The sequence below is a fragment of the Oryzias melastigma genome, linkage group LG16 (genome assembly GCF_002922805.2).
Source record: "Oryzias melastigma strain HK-1 linkage group LG16, ASM292280v2, whole genome shotgun sequence".
Lineage (NCBI taxonomy): Eukaryota > Metazoa > Chordata > Actinopteri > Beloniformes > Adrianichthyidae > Oryzias > Oryzias melastigma.
Window position 1 is genome coordinate 28,284,620 of NC_050527.1, and position 18,127 is coordinate 28,302,746.

The following is an 18,127-nucleotide window of genomic DNA, read 5'->3' on the forward strand; positions in this document are numbered from 1 at the left end:
TTGTAGATCAGTAGTTCACAGAAAGCATACAATCCACCGTCATTATGTGATCTACTGTCAATATGTAATCCACTCTTAACATGGGATCCATTATAAACATGTGATTCAGTGTCAAAATGTGATCTATTGTGAAAATGTGATCTACTGTCAATATTTGATCCACTGTAAACATGTGATCTACTGTCAATATGTAATCCACTCTCAACATGGGATCCATTATAAACAGGTGATCCACTGTCAAAATGTGATCTACTGTCAATATTTGATCCACTCTTAACATGGGATCCATTATAAACAGGTGATCCACTGTCAAAATGTAATCTATTGTCAAAATGTGATCTACTGTCAACATGTGATCTACTGTCAACATTTGATCAGCTGTAAACATGTGATCAGCTGTAAACATTCGATCTACTGTCAACATGTAATCAGCTGTAAACATGTGATCTACTGTCAACATGTGATCAGCTGTAAACATGTGATCTACTGTCAATATTTGATCCACAGTAAACATGTGATCTACTGTCAATATTTGATCCACTGTAAACATGTTATCTACTGTCAACATGTGATCAGCTGTAAACATGTGATCAACTGTAAACATGTGATCTACTGTCAACATGTGATCAGCTGTCAACATGTGATCTACTGTCAACGTGTGATCAGCTGTAAACATGTGATCAGCTGTAAACATGTGATCTACTGTCAAAATGTGATCCACTCTTAACATGGGATCCATTATAAACACGTGATCCACGGTTAAAATGTGATCTATTGTCAAAATGTGATCTACTGTCAATATTTGATCCACTGTAAACATGTGATCTACTGTCAACATGTGATCAGCTGTCAACATGTGATCAGCTGTAAACATGTGATTAGCTGTAAACATGTGATTAGCTGTAAACATGTCTGCATGCAGCTTTTCTCGAGTTTTTGAAAAATTATCAGTTGATTCAATCTTCTGAAATCATCTGACTGGTCAGTTTCTAACCACAGCTTTTAACTTTATGATGCTTAGTTTTATTTTAAGCAATGAAAAAAACCCTCATGATTGTGTTTATATTTAGATGTTAAATTAAGGTCCTTTTGGAGAGAAAGTAGTTTCATACATATTTACATATTTGGGCTTCAACTTCAACTGCTACTCGTTTGGTTTAACATATTTTACATCTGTCGCAATTTTTTCTGTTGTACTGTGTGCTACAAAAGCATCTTTTGCTGAAATTAGTTCTCAATCATCATTGCATGATTTTCAGAAGCTATGTCTTCACTGAGGACTGAGAATGGAAGTTGTTTGTTCCAGTTTGGAGTTTTTCTCTCCTGAGTCTAAAATCTGAGACATGCAAAGGATCTGTGAGGGCAGCATCTGTACGTCTGTCAGGGTTCAGTGAACACAGAAGTGTGTGAAAAACTGTGGTGATTATGAGTATGAAGACGTGCATAAATATCTGGCCTAATATTAATACTGTTTTGTAATTAATCTCATTTGGGTGCAGGATGCATTGTCATATTTCAAGATAGCGTCAGCAAAACTCCCTGAACCTCTGAAGTACTCACAATCTGCTTAAGGATGGTGCTGCCGATGCTTGGCATTCCGATAGTCAGAGGCAGCTTGTATCCGAATCCCCGACCGAACTCCACCATCTGTAGCTGGGCGGTGTCCCGGACGCCCTCCAGGGCCACAACCAACAGAGCACTGACTCCTGCAGGCCCGCAAAGACATTTGGAAATGTGTGTGTGTAGGTGTGTGTTTGAGGGGGGGTGTCATGATATAGTACCCGACTGTCTCAGCAGATCTGATTCCTGCTCCAGTTTCATGATGTCCTCATCGAGGCCATCTGAGAAGATCACCAGCACCTAGACAGCGGGGGAGGGGCACATTAGCATGATTGTAACGAGTTAGCTTGATTTTGACAAGTTAGCTTGATTGTAACACGTTAGCTTGATTTTCATGAGTTAGCTTGATTTTGACACTTCAGCTTGATTTTGATACGTTAGCTTGATTGTAACACGTTAGCTTGATTTTGACACGTTAGCTTGATTGTAACACTTTAGCTTGATTGTAACATGTTAGCTTGATTCTGACGAGTTAGCTTGATTGTAACACGTTAGCCTGAATTTGACACGTTAGCGTGATTGTAACACTTTAGCATGATTTTGACACATTAGCTTGATTTTGACACGTTAGCTTGATTGTAACACTTTAGCTTGATTTTGACACGTTAGCTTAATTTTACACATTAGCTTGATTGTAACACGTTAGCCTGATTTTGACACGTTAGCTTGATTTTGACACTTTAGCTTGATTTTGACGAGTTAGCTTGATTGTAACACGTTAGCCTAATATTGACACGTTAGCTTGATTTTGACACTTTAGCCTGATTGTAACACTTTAGCTTGATTTTGACGAGTTAGCTTGATTGTAACATGTTAGCTTGATTTTGACACGTTAGCTTGATTGTAACACTTTAGCATGATTTTAACACGTTAGCTTGATTTTACACGTTAGCTTGATTGTAACACGTTAGCCTGATTTTGACTCGTTAGCTTGATTTTGACACGTTAGCTTGATTTTGACGAGTTAGCTTGATTGTAACACGTTAGCCTGATTTTGACTCGTTAGCTTGATTTTGACACGTTAGCTTGATTTTGACTCGTTAGCTTGATTTTGACACGTTAGCCTGATTTTGACACGTTAGCTTGATTTTGACACGTTAGCTTGATTGTAACACTTTAGCATGATTTTAACACGTTAGCTTGTTTTTTCACGTTAGCTTGATTGTAACACGTTAGCCTGATTTTGACTCGTTAGCTTGATTTTGACACGTTAGCTTGATTTTGACTCGTTAGCTTGATTTTGACACGTTAGCCTGATTTTGACACTTTAGCTTGATTTTGACACATTAGCCTGATTTTGACACGTTAGCTTGATTTTGACACTTTAGCTTGAATTTGACACGTTAGCTTGATTTTGACACTTTAGCTTGATTTTGACACGTTAGCTTGATTGTAGCACGTTAGCATGATTTTGAATACTTCACCCTTTAGCTTTTAGCATATTCAGTGCTTGCATTTAGGGTTGGTAAAAGACGTAACACACCAGTGGAAATGGAATGTTTCTCAGATACATTTTCAGCAAGAATAGACTTGTTCATCTTCGGTCTGTTTCATCAGAATAACACGTAATCTGACTCCTTTATAAAGCATTCTGTAAATGGTTACAAATGTCTGTCTTTATTGGGATGATCTGGACTGAATTTGATCACAAAAACGTCATCTTATTTTTGTTTGCTTGGATACAAGAGTCTGGTTATGAATAAACTGAAGGAAAGTGTCTAAAGAATCTGACGCTTTAACTGCCAACTAAAGTAAAAGCTGAAATAAAAATGCTTTTCTGCTCAAACGTCTCTCCTTATGTTGAAGAGTCCTAATGCTGGTTCTGCTTACAGACTGAGCTCTGGCCCTTCCTCGCTGACCTCCTGTCTGAAACACAAATATATATATTTACATTTGTGAACGGTCTGACTCCTAAATATTTATCTGAGCTGAGAACTCTAGGAGAACCAAACCTACAGAAGAACCATCTCTGTGGTAGCTGCTCCACGTGGTGAATGGGGAAGCATTTGTCAGGGGGTTTTAAATATAACATGAGCTTTCATTTTAAATAGTATTCTTTTTTGGTATTTGTGAAGCATGGCAGAAATGAACAGCATCAAGACAAAAGGGGATTTCTGCTAAAATACAGAGTTTCCATAAAGAAGAGAGGCTTTAATGAGAAAGATGAGTGTAGATGGGCAAGAAGACTGGAGTTCCTCTGCAAACATTCCTGGTGTTTCTGCCTCTGATTGTTGGAATCATCTCCATACATGTTGTCTGAATGCAGTTGGCAAATAAGCTAAAGGCCTTTGTTCAGGAAGAGGTTCAGAGTTTCTAGCTCCGCCCCCACTCACCTTCACTCCGGCTCCGGACTGGGCCCTGAACTTCTCCTGGAAGGACCTCAGCATGGCGCTGTTGAAAGAGGTGGACTCGGACAAACTGGACGACATGACTTTCCTCAGCACGTCCTCATCGTGGGCCTCAAAGTTAAAGTCGTAGAGGACGCGTCCATCCACGCTCACCACTCGGTAGGCCAGGTTGCTCTGCACGGGGGTGTTGGTGCAGCACAGGCGGGGAACCGTTGAGAGGTACCGGGCAATTTCCGGCAGGAAGGCCTGCAGCTTGTTGTGGCCGCTGACCAGAGTCTGTCCGGGAACTCTTCTTGCAGAGATGTCAAAGCCCATGGCGATGTCGATGGTGCAGGCTGTGGTGCAGGAGAACCCGAGGTCAGTCACGACTGCTGGAAGCTCGGGTTAAAGGGGACTTTAAACTCACCGGATGGATCTCCGCTGGGTTTTGACTTGCAGATGGTGTCGACCACCTTCTGTTTGATGTTCTCCAAGCTGCCAAAGTTCTGCACCGTGAAGAGCCTCTGTGGGGTGCCGGTGATCTGCAGCAGCTCCAAATCGTGGACGTCTCCAATGCCAATGGCAAACATCTCGATCCCGAGAGCCCTGAGCTCATCAGCTGGAACCTCCACGTCATCCTGAGACTCTCCGTCAGTGATCAGCACCAGATTCTGGGAGATGCCTTCAGACCGCCGGCTTCCCCGCAAGCTTTCAAAATATGCCCTGATCTCCTTCAGAGCCAGTCCGATATTGGTGCCCCCACCAGTCTGTGTCATGCCCAGGATGTGGTCCGACACCTCCGCCTCTGTGCTAAACTGGTTCAAGTAGAACTCGTGCTGGAATTGGCTGCTGAACTGGGCCAGTCCGACCCGAACCATCTCCTGGCTGACTCTGAAGCTTTTCACCAGCTCGGTGGTGAAGTTCTTCATGAGGGCATAGTCCCCCGTTTGGATGCTGCCAGACTGATCCACCAGGAACACCAGGTCAGCCTGCTGCTTCTCACACACTGCAAAAAACATAGCAAGCATCTATCATGCAGAGCTGGAGAACCAGAACCGTCACACCTGGATCCCAACAAACACAGAACATGGAAACACATGACGTGAAGTGGATCAACCACGTCTCTAAAGCAGAACATGCTCAGCACTGAATGACCTACTTCTTCATCTTAGAGGAAGAGGTCTAACTGAACCTTCTGGATCCATGTCTCAGACTTTCTGCTGAACTCTGTCCAGAACTTTAGATTGTCCATGACTTTTGTTTTGCTGAAGCTACTCCGTGAAGATTGGGAGGAACATCAGAAGCTATCTGTGGTGTGACGCTCATTCTTACCTGGTTTGGTGAAGTTGCAGAGTTCCTGCGTGATGTTTTTGTAGAGACGCTCCAAGGCAGCAAAGTTGTCCACAAAGAACACTTTTGACTTGTCTTGACCGGCCATGATCTCCAGCTGCGTCCTGTTAGCCCCCTTTACTCCGATGCTGAAGACGCTGACTCCTTTTCCTCTCAGCGCCTCTGACGGCTCAAGCAGGTTGTTCCGGTCGGTGGCGTCTCCATCTGTGATCACCATCAGGATCTGAGGGACCTGCAGCTGTGCTCGCCCTCCATTCTCTGCACTGAAGAACTGCAAGCAGAACTTCAGAGCCTTGCCGGTGTAGGTGTCTCCAGATGGGGGCTGGAGGTCTGATACGGCTTTGAAGACCTCCTGTCTGGTGTTGTACTGGTCCAACTTGAACATCATCTTTGGGTCATTGGAGTAGAGAAGGACACCGAAGCGAGTCAGGTTCTGACCGACGGTGGTTTGGTTCACTATGGACAGCATGAACTTCTGCATGCTTCTGAAGTTCTCCAGAGAAATGCTGGTGGAACCGTCCACCAGGAAAATGATGTCCGCCCTCTCGGTCTTCTTGCAGTCTGGATGAAAATTGAACAGGATGGTGGTCAGAAACATGTAGAGTGAGGAATCTAATTCATGTTCACTCTGTATAATGTTTGCAGAATGCAGACAAATTGGTTCAAGTGTTGTCATGACTTTTTACTTCCTGTTTAACCCTTTAACAGTGAAGCTTTAGCTCCAGTGTTCACCGTAACTCTCAATGAACAGAAAGGACAGATGCCGCATTGTGAAGATAGGCAGCACTTTAAAGGAGTGGAGTGATATTCTTGACTACTGTAACATGCAAACACCTTCTCAGGATTTTTTTGGGAGGTTTTCTAGGAGTTTTTCCTTACAGAGAAGAAGGGTCTGAGGACAGGGATTACCAGTTTAGTTTAGTTTAGCAACCAGCTATTGTTTATATTTTATGACCAACCTTCTGCTTCTGTACAACTACAGACATGAAGCCCAATGAGGCGACTGTTTGGGGATATTGGGCTATAGAAATAAAATGGAATTGAATTGAATTTACGACTCTATGTACAAAGATTGTTAAGTAGTACTTCACTACCATCATAGTAAGGTCAGCTTAAAGACTTCACACTTACTTTAAGGTAAAAGGGTGAACGTTTTTGTATTTGGTAAAGTTTGTTTGCACTTCACAATAGTAAAATGTAAACACTTCACAGAAGTCATTCCAATAGGTTCTGCTCAGTCCAGTTATTTTATATACAGTCTATGGTCAACCTGCAGAGAAAACATGAGGTGATGCAGATAGTACGATGCTGCTCCTTCAGGGGGCGCTAAGCCAACAGGCGTTTCTGCTGCTGTCCTCCACCAGGGGGCAGCATCAATGAACCTATTGTTCTTCCTTGTTTTTCTTTCTTTTTTTTTATTTAACTTGTCCTGACCAACAGCTGAGCCAACAGATATGGCTGAGAGCTTCTAGTGTTGGTCAGATTTTACTGTCACAACAGGGATTTATTGAGTATAAACCCCTGTTGTATTCAATACTAAATCTGCTACACTTTTGCAGGTCCTGAACAAGAGCTCAGGTAAAACCTGAAACCGTGGATCCTGCACAGGTGTGTTTCCTGAAACACACCTGTGCAGGTGAGTCAAGGAAGAGCCTCACCTCTCTCTGGGTCACACAGTTGCAGAGCCACCTGACTCTCCAGGTCCTTCAGAGCATCAAAGTCTCTCCCAGAGTACATCCTGTCATGTGACCCACTGATCTCCAGCAGCTGCGTGGTGTTGGCATCGACCACTCCGATGGCGTAAATCTTCACCCCTTTTTCCCTGAGCGCTTGCGCCGGGCCTCGGACCTCATCCTGAGCCTGTCCGTCGGTTACCACCACCAGCCTCTGCTGCAGTTGTGGACGCCCTCCAAACGCTGACTCAAAGTACTGCGCCACGGCGGTGAGGGCGTCGCCCGTCAGAGTGCCCCCTCCCAGCTGCTGCATGCCATCGATGGCCAGCAGCATTTCCTCCTTGCTAAAGTAACGGCGGAGGTTGAACTCCAGCTGCTGGCTGGAGCTGAACTGCAAGACACCAACGTGCACCTCGTTCTTCCCAATGAAGGACCTGCTGATGACAGACTTCATGAAGTCTTTCATTTTCTCGTAGTCTTCTGGATAGATGCTGCCGGAGCTGTCAATCAGGAAGATCAGGTCTCCTGGTAAGTCCTTGCAAACTGTGGACAGAACAGCAGAGAGATCAGTTTGTCTGTCATGGCGGCACCAGGAAGCATCTCAGGTAAGTTCTTCTGCAGGAAGAAGGTACGGCCTGGTTCCCACAGTTTCCTATTCTGATGGGATTGTGTTAACCTGACCCACTGGAGGACACGCTAAGACATATCAGTGCCGTAGCCCGGAATTAAACCACCACTCCTTCTGACTGGACTCAAATCCTCTGAGCCACATGTCCTTCAAGACTCAGAACCCATACGGGTCGAACCCCCTGCATAGGTTCATGGGATTAAATAGGAGACCAGAAGTTGCACATCTAACAGCTTGAGAAGAACTTTGAGTTGATACCCTGTAGGACCAGGAAAGTTCTGGATTCTTTCTCACCGTCTGCAGAGCAGATGTCTGTGATCACATTGTCCTTGATGGGGTTCAGGGCATCAAAGTTATTGACGAAGAACATCCTCCTCGGGTCTCCAGAGATCTCCTGCAGCTCCTCTGTGTCTGCGTCCTTTACCCCAATGGCGTAGATGGTGACTCCTCTGGCCCTCAACAGCTCTGCTGGTCCCTTCACCTGGTCAGCAGACTTCCCATCCGTGATGACCACCAGGTATGCTGGGACTTTGTGGCCCCGAGAGTCTTTGGCTTTGTCAAATTGAGTTCCCATGAAAGTCAGAGCCCTTCCAGTTTCTGTCCCACCCCCCAGCTGTTTAATGTCCAGCACCGCTGTCTCCAGACTCTGAGCATCCGTGTACGTTTCCAGTCCAAACTCCAAGTTTGGAAAATCTGCATACTTTGCCACGCCTATGCGGACATACTGCGGCCCGATGCGGAAGGTCTGGATGAACTCAATGATGAACTTCTTCATGTCTTGGAAGTCCAATGGGAAGATACTGCCAGAGTGGTCAATCAGGAAGAAGATGTCTGCTTCATCTGTCTGGACACATCCTGTAAAGGAGAAGCAGACGTTTCCGGTTAGATCTCAGTGGGTTAGGGTTAGGTGGAATTCATCGGGTTTGGATTAACGTCATTCTGGATCTTAGAACCTTCTTTGATGGCGCTGCTTCGGCCCACGGCTGTCACCGCTTGGCGCAGGATGTTGTAGCAGAGCACTTTCTGTAGCTTCAGTTTCAGGGGGGTCAGTTCAGCAAAGCTGTTCACAATGAACACATGCTCATTGGGGGGGTGGGTGGCCATCTGAATCAGCTCCACCTCGTTGGCATTTTCCACTCCCACAGAGTAAACAATGACCCCAGAGCGGCGAAGAAAAGCTGCCGCCTCAAGCACGCTGTCCTGAGATTCCCCGTCTGTGATCACCACTGCCACCTGCTGGACACCCGCATTGGTCCTGCTGCCCCTCTCCTTGGTGAAGACGCTCTCACGGGTAAAGTTCAGAGCAGCTCCAGTCTTGGTTCCTCCTCCGCTGTAAGGCAGGATCTTGATGAAGTTCAGAAGATTCTGCTTGTTCTTGAAGGTGTTGAGGTAGACCAGCGCCTCGGCCTTGTCGTTGTACAGGACGACGCCCACGCGGACTCTGTTTTGACCCACATCCAGCCCACTCACGATGGAGTGCACAAACATGCGGACCAGCTGGAAGTTAGCTGTTCCGATGCTTCCGGACTGATCGATGATGAAGACAATGTCTGCCACTTTGGCCGCTCTGCAGTCTGTGGACAGAGGAACAAAGACTCGGTTCATGGAGGACTGGAACTATTTCTATTCATGTTTGTGAAGACAGATTCTTTACCTTGGGTCAGATCAGGATCTGCTTCCTGTTGTTTAAAGATCGCTCTGAGTGTCGGTGCCGCATTTGGAATGGGGATCTGGTAGACGTACGGGGAAGTGGCAACCACGCTCATTTCTGTCATGGATGCTCCGACACTCATTCCAACCACGGTTATGCCGGCAGACTTGATCAGACGGGAGGCCTTGTACACAGAGTCATTGGAGTCCTTCCCGCTCAGAACAACCAGGAACTGTCGGGCGCCCACTGCTGCCCGGCCCCCTGCCTCCTCGGTGAAGAAGTTGGCGCTGGCGTACTTTAAGGCGGCGCCCAGGTTACGTGGATCGGAGGCCAGGGGCCGAGAAAGGCGGAAGCGCTTTATGAAATCCTGGATTTCCTCTTTGGTGTTGTACTTGTTGAGCAGGAACTCCACCTTCACCTCCCTGCCGTACTGAGCCAGGCCCAAACGGTAGGCAGACACGCTGAAGTTCAGCTGATTGGTGAGTCGGTTGAGGAGGGTCTTGACCTCCGTCTGAGAAAGGCCGCTGTCCACCAGGAAAAAGATGTCCGCAAACCTTTCCGCCAATGCTGGAAGACAAAAACAGGGTGAGCTCTGAGACCAGGCTGCATAGATGAAACCAAGACAGCAGAACTCTGCCTGTGTGTTCTAGTATCACTGTAGGACAGGTCAGAGAAGATGAAAACATTAACATGGTCAGAAGACCTGACATGATGCTACGGTGTCCAAGTCTTTCTCTTCTCTGGATTGAAAACTGATTTTTTTATTTTAATTCACTTTAATCAACTGCAGATGTGAAACCTCTTGACTGACTATGTCGGCCATGTTGACTTGGACACATTCTGCAGAGAACAGACTCAGAACCATAGGAACGAGGAGGAACTGATCGTCCATGTGATGTTCTGGATCCTAAAGCCAAACTCTGAACCAAAAGTATACTTCTAAAGTGGTTTTCTACCTTCCTTTAAGGCCCGAAGCGCTCTACAGTCATAGATCCAATCACTCATCCACACGCTGACGGCAGCTCTGCTGCTGAACACTCGCGCCAACCTTTAGGAGAAATAAGGGAGTCTTGCCCAGGGACACTTCGACATACGGGTCAGCAGACCAGGAACCAAATCTGTAACCTTTTTTCAGGGGTTGACCGCTATACCTCTGCTCCTTTTTCTGCTCTTAATATGATATTTTTCTGTAGTTCAAGTTATTCTAGTTATGAACTGATTAATCAAATGCCTCAGAAAAGTAGGTGGAGCCTGCAGGCCCCGTATCCAAAGTTAAAAATTTTGGTTGACAGATTTGGTGCAGCCTGTTTTCAAGTGGTAGTGGTGTGGCCTTCCAACAAACTCACTCCTGATTGGTGAGTGTGGTTGCCATAGAAACAATGACTCAGACCGACTTGAACCAATCACAGCTCACTGACGACGTCTGGCTCCAACAAGGTGATGTCTGTATCATGAAAGTATGGTGACTGAATCAACTTCATTTGGTTGGAGCCAGAATCAAACCTGAATTCTATTGGGGTGGGGGGGTTACGCCAAGTCCTGTTCTCTGATACAGTCACTGGTTGAAAATCAGGGACGAGGCCTCGCATGAGAAGGCTGCAGGTTCAGCTCTCGCTCAGACCACCCACGGTGCTCCCGGTGGGGCCTTACATGGCAGCTGTGGCGTTGAGAGCTTTAGATCCAACACATTCTCACTCCCAGCTCATCATATAACGACGTTTGGTTAAGGACCCCTCCGCCCCACTTTTTGATGTGCTGGCTGTTGCTATTAAATCATGGATTCCCAACCTCCGGGCTGTGAACCGGAACCGGTCCAATACTGCCACATGAAATGCACTGGTACAAAAACCTGGTACTGGTACCCTAACCAGACACTAGAGCAGATGCAGTACCGGATGCAAACCAGTGCTGGGTTAAGGATAGGGTACCAATACTGGATGCGTCCCAAGGACCAGTCCACATCCGGTACCGAATCCCAAGGGTTGCGGCTTGATTTTACAAACAGCCAGCACAAGTTGTGTGTCCTCAACAAAAAACGACAAGATGGGGACACCCAAAATGTCAGAAAGTGACGCTGAGGGATAATCAACCAAACGTCAATATGTGACGAGTTGGAGATGAGAATGTGTTGCTAGGGCTCAAAGGAGGAGGGAAGGCCTCATAACCCACATTCCCCCTCACACCCGCCTTCCCAGAAGTGTGTGTGACTCGGTCTCGGCTTACCCAGCCTCTGGTCCTCCATGGACACGCAGATGGTCTGCAGCAGGCTGCCGGTCAGCCTTTGCAGGGCCTGGTAGCTGTCTATGGTGAACAGGAAGCGCTGTGCGGGCCGGTTGGCGATGGACTGGAGCTCCTGCAAGTTGGCCTGTCCCACGCCGATGCCAAACACAATGACCCCCTGCTGGCGCAGCTCCTGAGCAGGCGCCTCAACTTCGTCTGCCGAGTCCCCGTCTGTGATCACCACAGCAATCTGAGGCACCTGTTGCTTGGCCCGGCTCCCCGCCTCCTCTATAAAGTACCGAGACAGCAGGAAGCTGATGGCCTTGCCCGTCTCCGTCTGCCCAGTTCTGTAGGGTAACCTCTCGATTGCAGCCAGCAGGGATGAAGCGTCGGAGTGGTCCTTCAGCAAGAACTCCTGGTGGGGGTCGTCGCTGTACTGAGCCAAGCCAATCCGAACCTTATCTGGGCCAATGTCCAGACCGGACACCACCTTTCTGAGGAACAGCCGGACCTCCTGGAAGTTCTCAATGCCAATGCTGGAGGAACCGTCCACCAGGAAGACGATGTCGGCCACGGTGGCTCTCACACATTCTGCAGAGAAGAACAGAAAAGAGTCTGAACTTGAAACAACAAGGATGAACTGATCGGTTCCCTGTGATGGTCCCAATCCTTATGGCTGAACTCCAGGTCCAACCTGAAAAGCAGTCTTTGTAACCCTTGTGCTGTGCTAGGTATGCTGACACTGGGAGTGGGTCATCTGGACCCCACAAACTTTTTTCAATTATTTTCGATTGTCACTGGTGTCCATGGCAGACATGAAATGTCCACATTTGTCATGGGACGAATAACACGTCAATGTAAGGTTTGGGTTATTTGGACCCCATAAGATAGCACAGGGGTTAAAAGATCAAAGACGCCATAAAAATGCAAAATAATTCTGAGTAATTCTGGTTAATTCTGTCTTCAAGTGAAGGTTTGAGTTAATTGAGTTGAAGATGAGGAAGACGTGGGAGAAGCTGCATAGAAATAGTCCAAACTCATTCCACTCAATGACCATGAGCACACAGGACACTTACCGCCACGACCTTTAGGCGGTCTGGACGCTACAGAGAGAGAAACATCTTTAAGGAGAAAACTGAAGGAATCTTTAGAGGTTCTGTTAGTTTTTATAAAAAATAAATCCTGTTTGTATTTCTTTGAACTCATGATGTGTCTATAGAAACTACAACACGACCCGTGAGATTTTAAATCAGAGAAAAGCTACTCTATGACATGCTGGTGCCGTTACGCACCACAAACAGGCTGTAAACAGCCGAACAGGTGGCACAGACCCTCTGGGCATGGACACATCTGTTACAGATCTAGATCATGGCGGTTTGGGTGTTTACAGCTATAGAGTTGGGTTACGATACACATGGTCTTTACACATCGCTGTTTAGATCTCTGACCAAGACATTTCTCACAGATTATTGTGTTCCAGTGAGGTGAGGAAGAGTGAGGTTACAGGGAGAAGAGATAAAGAAGGGGGAGGAGTTTAAGTATTTAGGGTCAACAGTACAGAGTAATGGAGAGTGTGGAAAAGAAGTGAAGAGGAGAGTGCAAGCAGGTTGGAATGGGTGGAGAAAAGTGTCAGGTGTGATGTGTGACAGAAGAGTTTCAGCACAAATGAAAGGAAAGGTGTACAAGACTGTGGTGAGACCAGCCATGTTGTTTGGACTAGAAACAGTGGGACTGAAGAAAAGACAGGAAGCAGAGCTGGAGGTAGCAGAGATGAAGATGCTGAGGTTCTCTTTGGGAGTGACCAGGATGGATAGGATCAGGAATGAATACATCAGAGGGACAGCACATGTTAGAGGTTTTGGAGATAAAGTCAGAGAGGCCAGACTGAGATGGTTTGGACATGTTCAGAGGAGAGACAGTGAATATATTGGTAGAAGGATGCTGAGTCTAGAGCTGCAGGAAAGAGGTCTAGAGGAAGACCAAAGAGGAGGTTTATGGATGCAGTGAATGAAGACATGAAGGTGGCTGGTGTTAGAGTGGAGGATGCTGAAGACAGGCTTAGATGGAGGAAACTGATTCGCTGTGGCGACCCCTGAAGGGAAAAACCATCATGCCTTGTGTGTTGTTAACAAGCCACCATGTTTCTTGAAGGGCGTTAGAGTTAATTGGATAGGATAATTTAATAACTTAAAGAATAATTTAGAAGGTGCTATAATGGTGGTTTTCTGTGTGTTGGAGGCCATCCACTCGATGAGGACTGTATTCATAAAGACGTATACAGCAAGATCCGTAATGCTAAAGAGCGATCTGATGGTGTCTAAGACTTATCTGATGAAAGTGAGTGTTCAGAGTGGACTTGTTCACGTTTGTTTAGCAGAGGCTGCAGGAGTCTTTCCTGCTGTGATCTGCATTGTTATTTTAGGGGATTTCTCTTCCAGTTCCAGGATTCTGTGGACCAGACACCCCCAGGTGCCCCCCCCCCCGAGGTGTTACCTGGAGACAGTTGCCCCAGCTGCCGCTTGGCCTCCCCCACCGTGGTGCACAGTGTCTGGACGATGCTCTGAGAAATGTCCTGCAGCGCGGAAAAGTCCGACACGCTGTAGACGTGCCGGCTCTCGGCGATCTCCTTCAGCTGGGTCGTGTCGGCATCTCTGATGCCGATGGCGTACAGAATGATTCCCCGCCTCTGCAGCTTCTCCGCGTAGGTCTTCACCTCATCCTGAGATTTTCCATCGGTTATCACCACGGCGATCTGCGGCACGCTGCTGCTGGCGCGGCTTCCAGCTGCTTCAACAAAGTGCTGATTCAGCAGGAAGTCCAGGCCTTTCCCCGTCATGGTCCCGCCGCCCTTGTAGGGTAACTTGGTGATGCTCCGCAGAACGTCCTCCTTGTTCTGGAAGGTTCTGAGGAGGAACTCGGTGCGCGAGTCGCTGCTGTACTGGACCAGGCCGATGCGGACATGATCTGGACTGACATCGAAGCTGCTGACCAGAGTGGACAGAAAGCGACGGATTTGCTCAAAGTTCTCGGTGCCGATGCTCCACGAGCCGTCCACCAGGAAGACAATGTCGGCCACCGCCTCCTGAGTGCAGACTGGGGAGAAGAGGGGTCACGGATCCAGGAAACCCACCAACACCTGAGCAGCTGCAGGTGTCGTGAAGCAGGTGAGAGCAGAGGAAGGAGGTGATGCTCGGTGGAGGTGCAGGAAGGGTAAAGCAGCAGCGTGACGGGTCTGAGGAAGACCAGGGCTGGAGGTCTCTGAGAGCCCCAAAGATCTGAAGAACGGTTCTCAGGTTACAGAACCGTAGATCTTTGATCAGAAGATCCAGAGAGGCTTGTGAAACGACCAACCAGCAACTGAACACACTTCTATGGAGGACACACACACACCAACACACACACCCCTACACACGTAACTACACACATTTACACATCTACAAACACACACACACCACACAAACACACAGAACCACATACACTAACAAACACAAGACCAGAATCAAACCTTCTCAGTAGCAGACCTGGACCAGACCAGGAATTAAAGTGGATCAGATCAGATCAGGACCAGACCAGGATCAGATCAGGACCAGACCTGCCAGAGTAGATTAATCTTTATTGATTTCATGAATCCAATATCATAAAACCTCAACTGACTGTAGCTTCTCTGGATCAGGACTGAAGTTAAAAACTGAATCTGTTCAGGTTGATCTGAGATCTGGATCCTCATCTGATGTATTCTGGTGACGTGAGTTTGCGGTGCTGTGACCATGAGGGCGTGGCCTCTATGTGCAGGTTAGTGACAGAGCAGGAAACAGATCTGCTCCGTCTGAAGTTCAGTCATGTCATCACGTTAGTGCTCCTCTATCGTCATAAAACCATCAGAACCAGATCCTAACTGGATCAGACCCAGCTTGAGCTCCAAAACCCATGATTCAGCCAAGACCCCGATCATTAACCCTCCACCACCGTGCTCTCGGCTGTGTCTTTTAAGAGCCTGTCTCCTGCTAAATCAACTTTTTAGAGCTTTAATCATCTATTCCTCATGAGAAACAGCCGGCTTTCATTTCAGATCAACATCATCTTTGAAGAACTTGGGATGTTGTTTGTTTTTGTGGGAGAAACAAACACGAAATGGGCGGCATCCACAAGGAGTGAAAGGCGGAGGAGATCGGAGATTGAGTCGTATCACTTCCGGGTTGGAAAAGAGTTCATAACAGAAGCTCATATTCTCATAAATACTGTGTTTCGTGTACCACAGGTCACGTATGATCAGAGTTTCCTCTTAAAGGCCTATAACAGCAGGATAAAGGCCCTTCAACCTGCAGCTGACCTTCGTCTGCGCTCTCTAACATGAAGCGAGGCCCAGGGGGGCGGAGTCAAATCGAGAACATGAATATGTGAAACCGTACAGGTCTCTTAGTGGCCTAGTGGAAGAGTGTCTGTCCTGAGACTGGAGGTTAAAAGTTCAAATCGTGGTGGAGTTTTACCAAAGACGCTAAAGACCGGGACTCAACACTCAAGGGCTGGATCGGGGAGGGGGAAATGGGGGAAGGGGAGGAGTCAGCACGGAGGACAATTTCCCACAGCAGATGTTTGACAGCTGACAGGACTTTACTGGTCAGATGGTCTGGAATCCTGTGGATGTGACAGCAGCAGGAGAACAAACGGGCCGACATGACTGGACCACGGCGGAACCACTTCCTTCATGCAACCCATTCTTCTTGGATGTTTGTGGTGACGTGATGTGCAAGCCTGTGCACGTGTGCAGCCATTTTCCCCATGCTGATGTGCAGGAAAGCCTGACTCACCTGTGTCCTGAGCTGCGTTTCCATGGAAACACATGGCCATCACGAGGCAGAGCAGCGGCCTTCCCGCCATCCCGGACCGTCAGATACTCCTCCTGCCACACAAAGACGGAGAGGCGGAAATGAGTCGACCCGAGGATCGTCTGAGCCCGGCACGGCAGACGGTTTCCAGAGAAGGATCCGAAATTCCGCCGCTCACATCTGCAGACATGAAAGTGGGACACGCCCACCCCGGCTCTGGCTTTGATTTAGGATCCCTCTGAGGACTGAAAACAGTTTCAGGCGGCACAGAAATGTTCATCTGAGACTGGAAAAACCAAACATGAAACACTGACATGAAAACAGAGAGGAGTCTGGCTTCTGAGGACACGGAAACCCCACCGTCCTCAGCTCAGACGGGCGGCAGGTCCAACACCGCGGGTTTAGCCATGACAGGACAGGAAGTGTTCATGAGAGGAGGAACCAACAACATTAAAATACCTCACTGGTCCCTGCAAACATTCATGGCACTAATAAAATCAAAGGCTCCTGCTAAAGTTATATCGAAGTCAGGAGTGTCGAACTAAACCACAGGGGCCAAAATCCAAAACGCGCTTTAGGTCTCGGGACCAACAGGATAAAATCTGTAACTTTTTAACATAATCATGAACTAGATATATAGCATTACCTGAGATAATGTTAGTGTGAATGTGGAAGATGAATGTGAACCCTGAAGATGATGACATTGATAGCTTAAAACACTGAAACTGATAGCTGAAAGCATTGAAGCTAATAGTTGAAAACACTAATGCTGATAGCTGAAATATCTGCTAAAGGCCAAATCAGCCTGAAAAACTAACGAAAAAAATTATGTTTGTCAAAACAGCTAGCATGTAGCTAAAAAAATGACTAAACTTCAAAACAGCCTAAAAAAAGGAAAAAAGCCTAAATTAGCCAAAGCAGCTAGAAATATTAGCCTAACTCCAAAATAGCCTATAAAATCTTAGTAAATTGCAAAATATTCCAAAAAGCTGCAGAATAACAATTTATAAACCTTTAAAACTGTAACTTTTTAACATAATTATGAATAATAAAAATGCAGGAATATTATTCCAGAATAAATCAACTTAAACTTTAAATAACTTTCAATATTTTACTCTCCATAAATATATATTTTATCAAAATTATTCAAGTTAGAAATGAGAACAAGATAACATCGGGTCATTAATAACAATAAACTAAAATGATCTGGAGGGCCGGATCTGGCCCCCGGGCCGTGACTTTGACACATATGGCTTACATGATGACTTTATAAAATCAATATTTACCATACCTGGTTTCAAATGTTCAAAACAATTTTGACAAAAACTCCAATAAAGACGTTTGAAAAAGAGATTCTATCCACTAAAAACGGAGGTTTGCTCCATCCGGATGTTTGTGGGATCTAGAGAACAACAACTGCAAATCAACGTTTGTGGTTTCTGGAGAAAACTGGGAGAGGATCTGTCTTGTGCTGGACTATAACCGGCTCAAACTGGTCTGCTGAAAGAACCTCATGAAGGTTTTTCATCTCAACCTGTTCAACGAAAACACCATCATAATAAAAATGAATGTTGGAGACGTGGAACTTAAAGATCCGACCACTTTCTTTGGGTTAGTGTGTGTGCATGATTTTGTTGTTTTTTTTCCTGTCAAGCAAAAAGACAAGAAGGTAGATAGTAGACAATAAGCCTGAATATTATCTGAATTCTTGGGGGAAAAAAATTGAGAGGAGGAACCAGCAAGAAGAACACGGCACCAGGAGAAAGGAAATTAGGATAAAGAGACGGGGACAGATTGGGGTGTGTGTGTGTGTGTGTGGGGGGGGGGGGGTC

General features: G+C 46.5%; 2 protein-coding genes across 3 annotated transcripts in view; both read right to left on the reverse strand.

The window, feature by feature from the left end:
* The window catches only part of sostdc1a (sclerostin domain containing 1a), a 441,057-nt gene that overhangs the window by 292,399 nt on the left and 130,531 nt on the right, over nt 1-18,127 (reverse strand). The window lies entirely within an intron of this gene.
* The window catches only part of col6a4a (collagen, type VI, alpha 4a), a 42,891-nt gene that overhangs the window by 13,753 nt on the left and 11,011 nt on the right, over nt 1-18,127 (reverse strand). The window contains exons 2-13 of one of the 2 annotated variants that reach the window (XM_024258362.2): nt 16,278-16,369; nt 13,963-14,562; nt 11,473-12,060; nt 9,253-9,816; nt 8,552-9,172; nt 7,893-8,453; nt 6,956-7,513; nt 5,280-5,858; nt 4,375-4,953; nt 3,954-4,303; nt 1,782-1,860; nt 1,561-1,706 (exon numbers count right to left, since the gene is read on the reverse strand). In XM_024258362.2, coding sequence (XP_024114130.1) covers nt 1,561-1,706; nt 1,782-1,860; nt 3,954-4,303; nt 4,375-4,953; nt 5,280-5,858; nt 6,956-7,513; nt 7,893-8,453; nt 8,552-9,172; nt 9,253-9,816; nt 11,473-12,060; nt 13,963-14,562; nt 16,278-16,347 — 5,295 coding nt within the window. In that variant the 5' untranslated portion in view covers nt 16,348-16,369. The remainder of the gene's footprint in view (nt 1-1,560; nt 1,707-1,781; nt 1,861-3,953; nt 4,304-4,374; nt 4,954-5,279; nt 5,859-6,955; nt 7,514-7,892; nt 8,454-8,551; nt 9,173-9,252; nt 9,817-11,472; nt 12,061-13,962; nt 14,563-16,277; nt 16,370-18,127) is intronic. The other variant, XM_024258363.2, reaches the window with a different exon arrangement.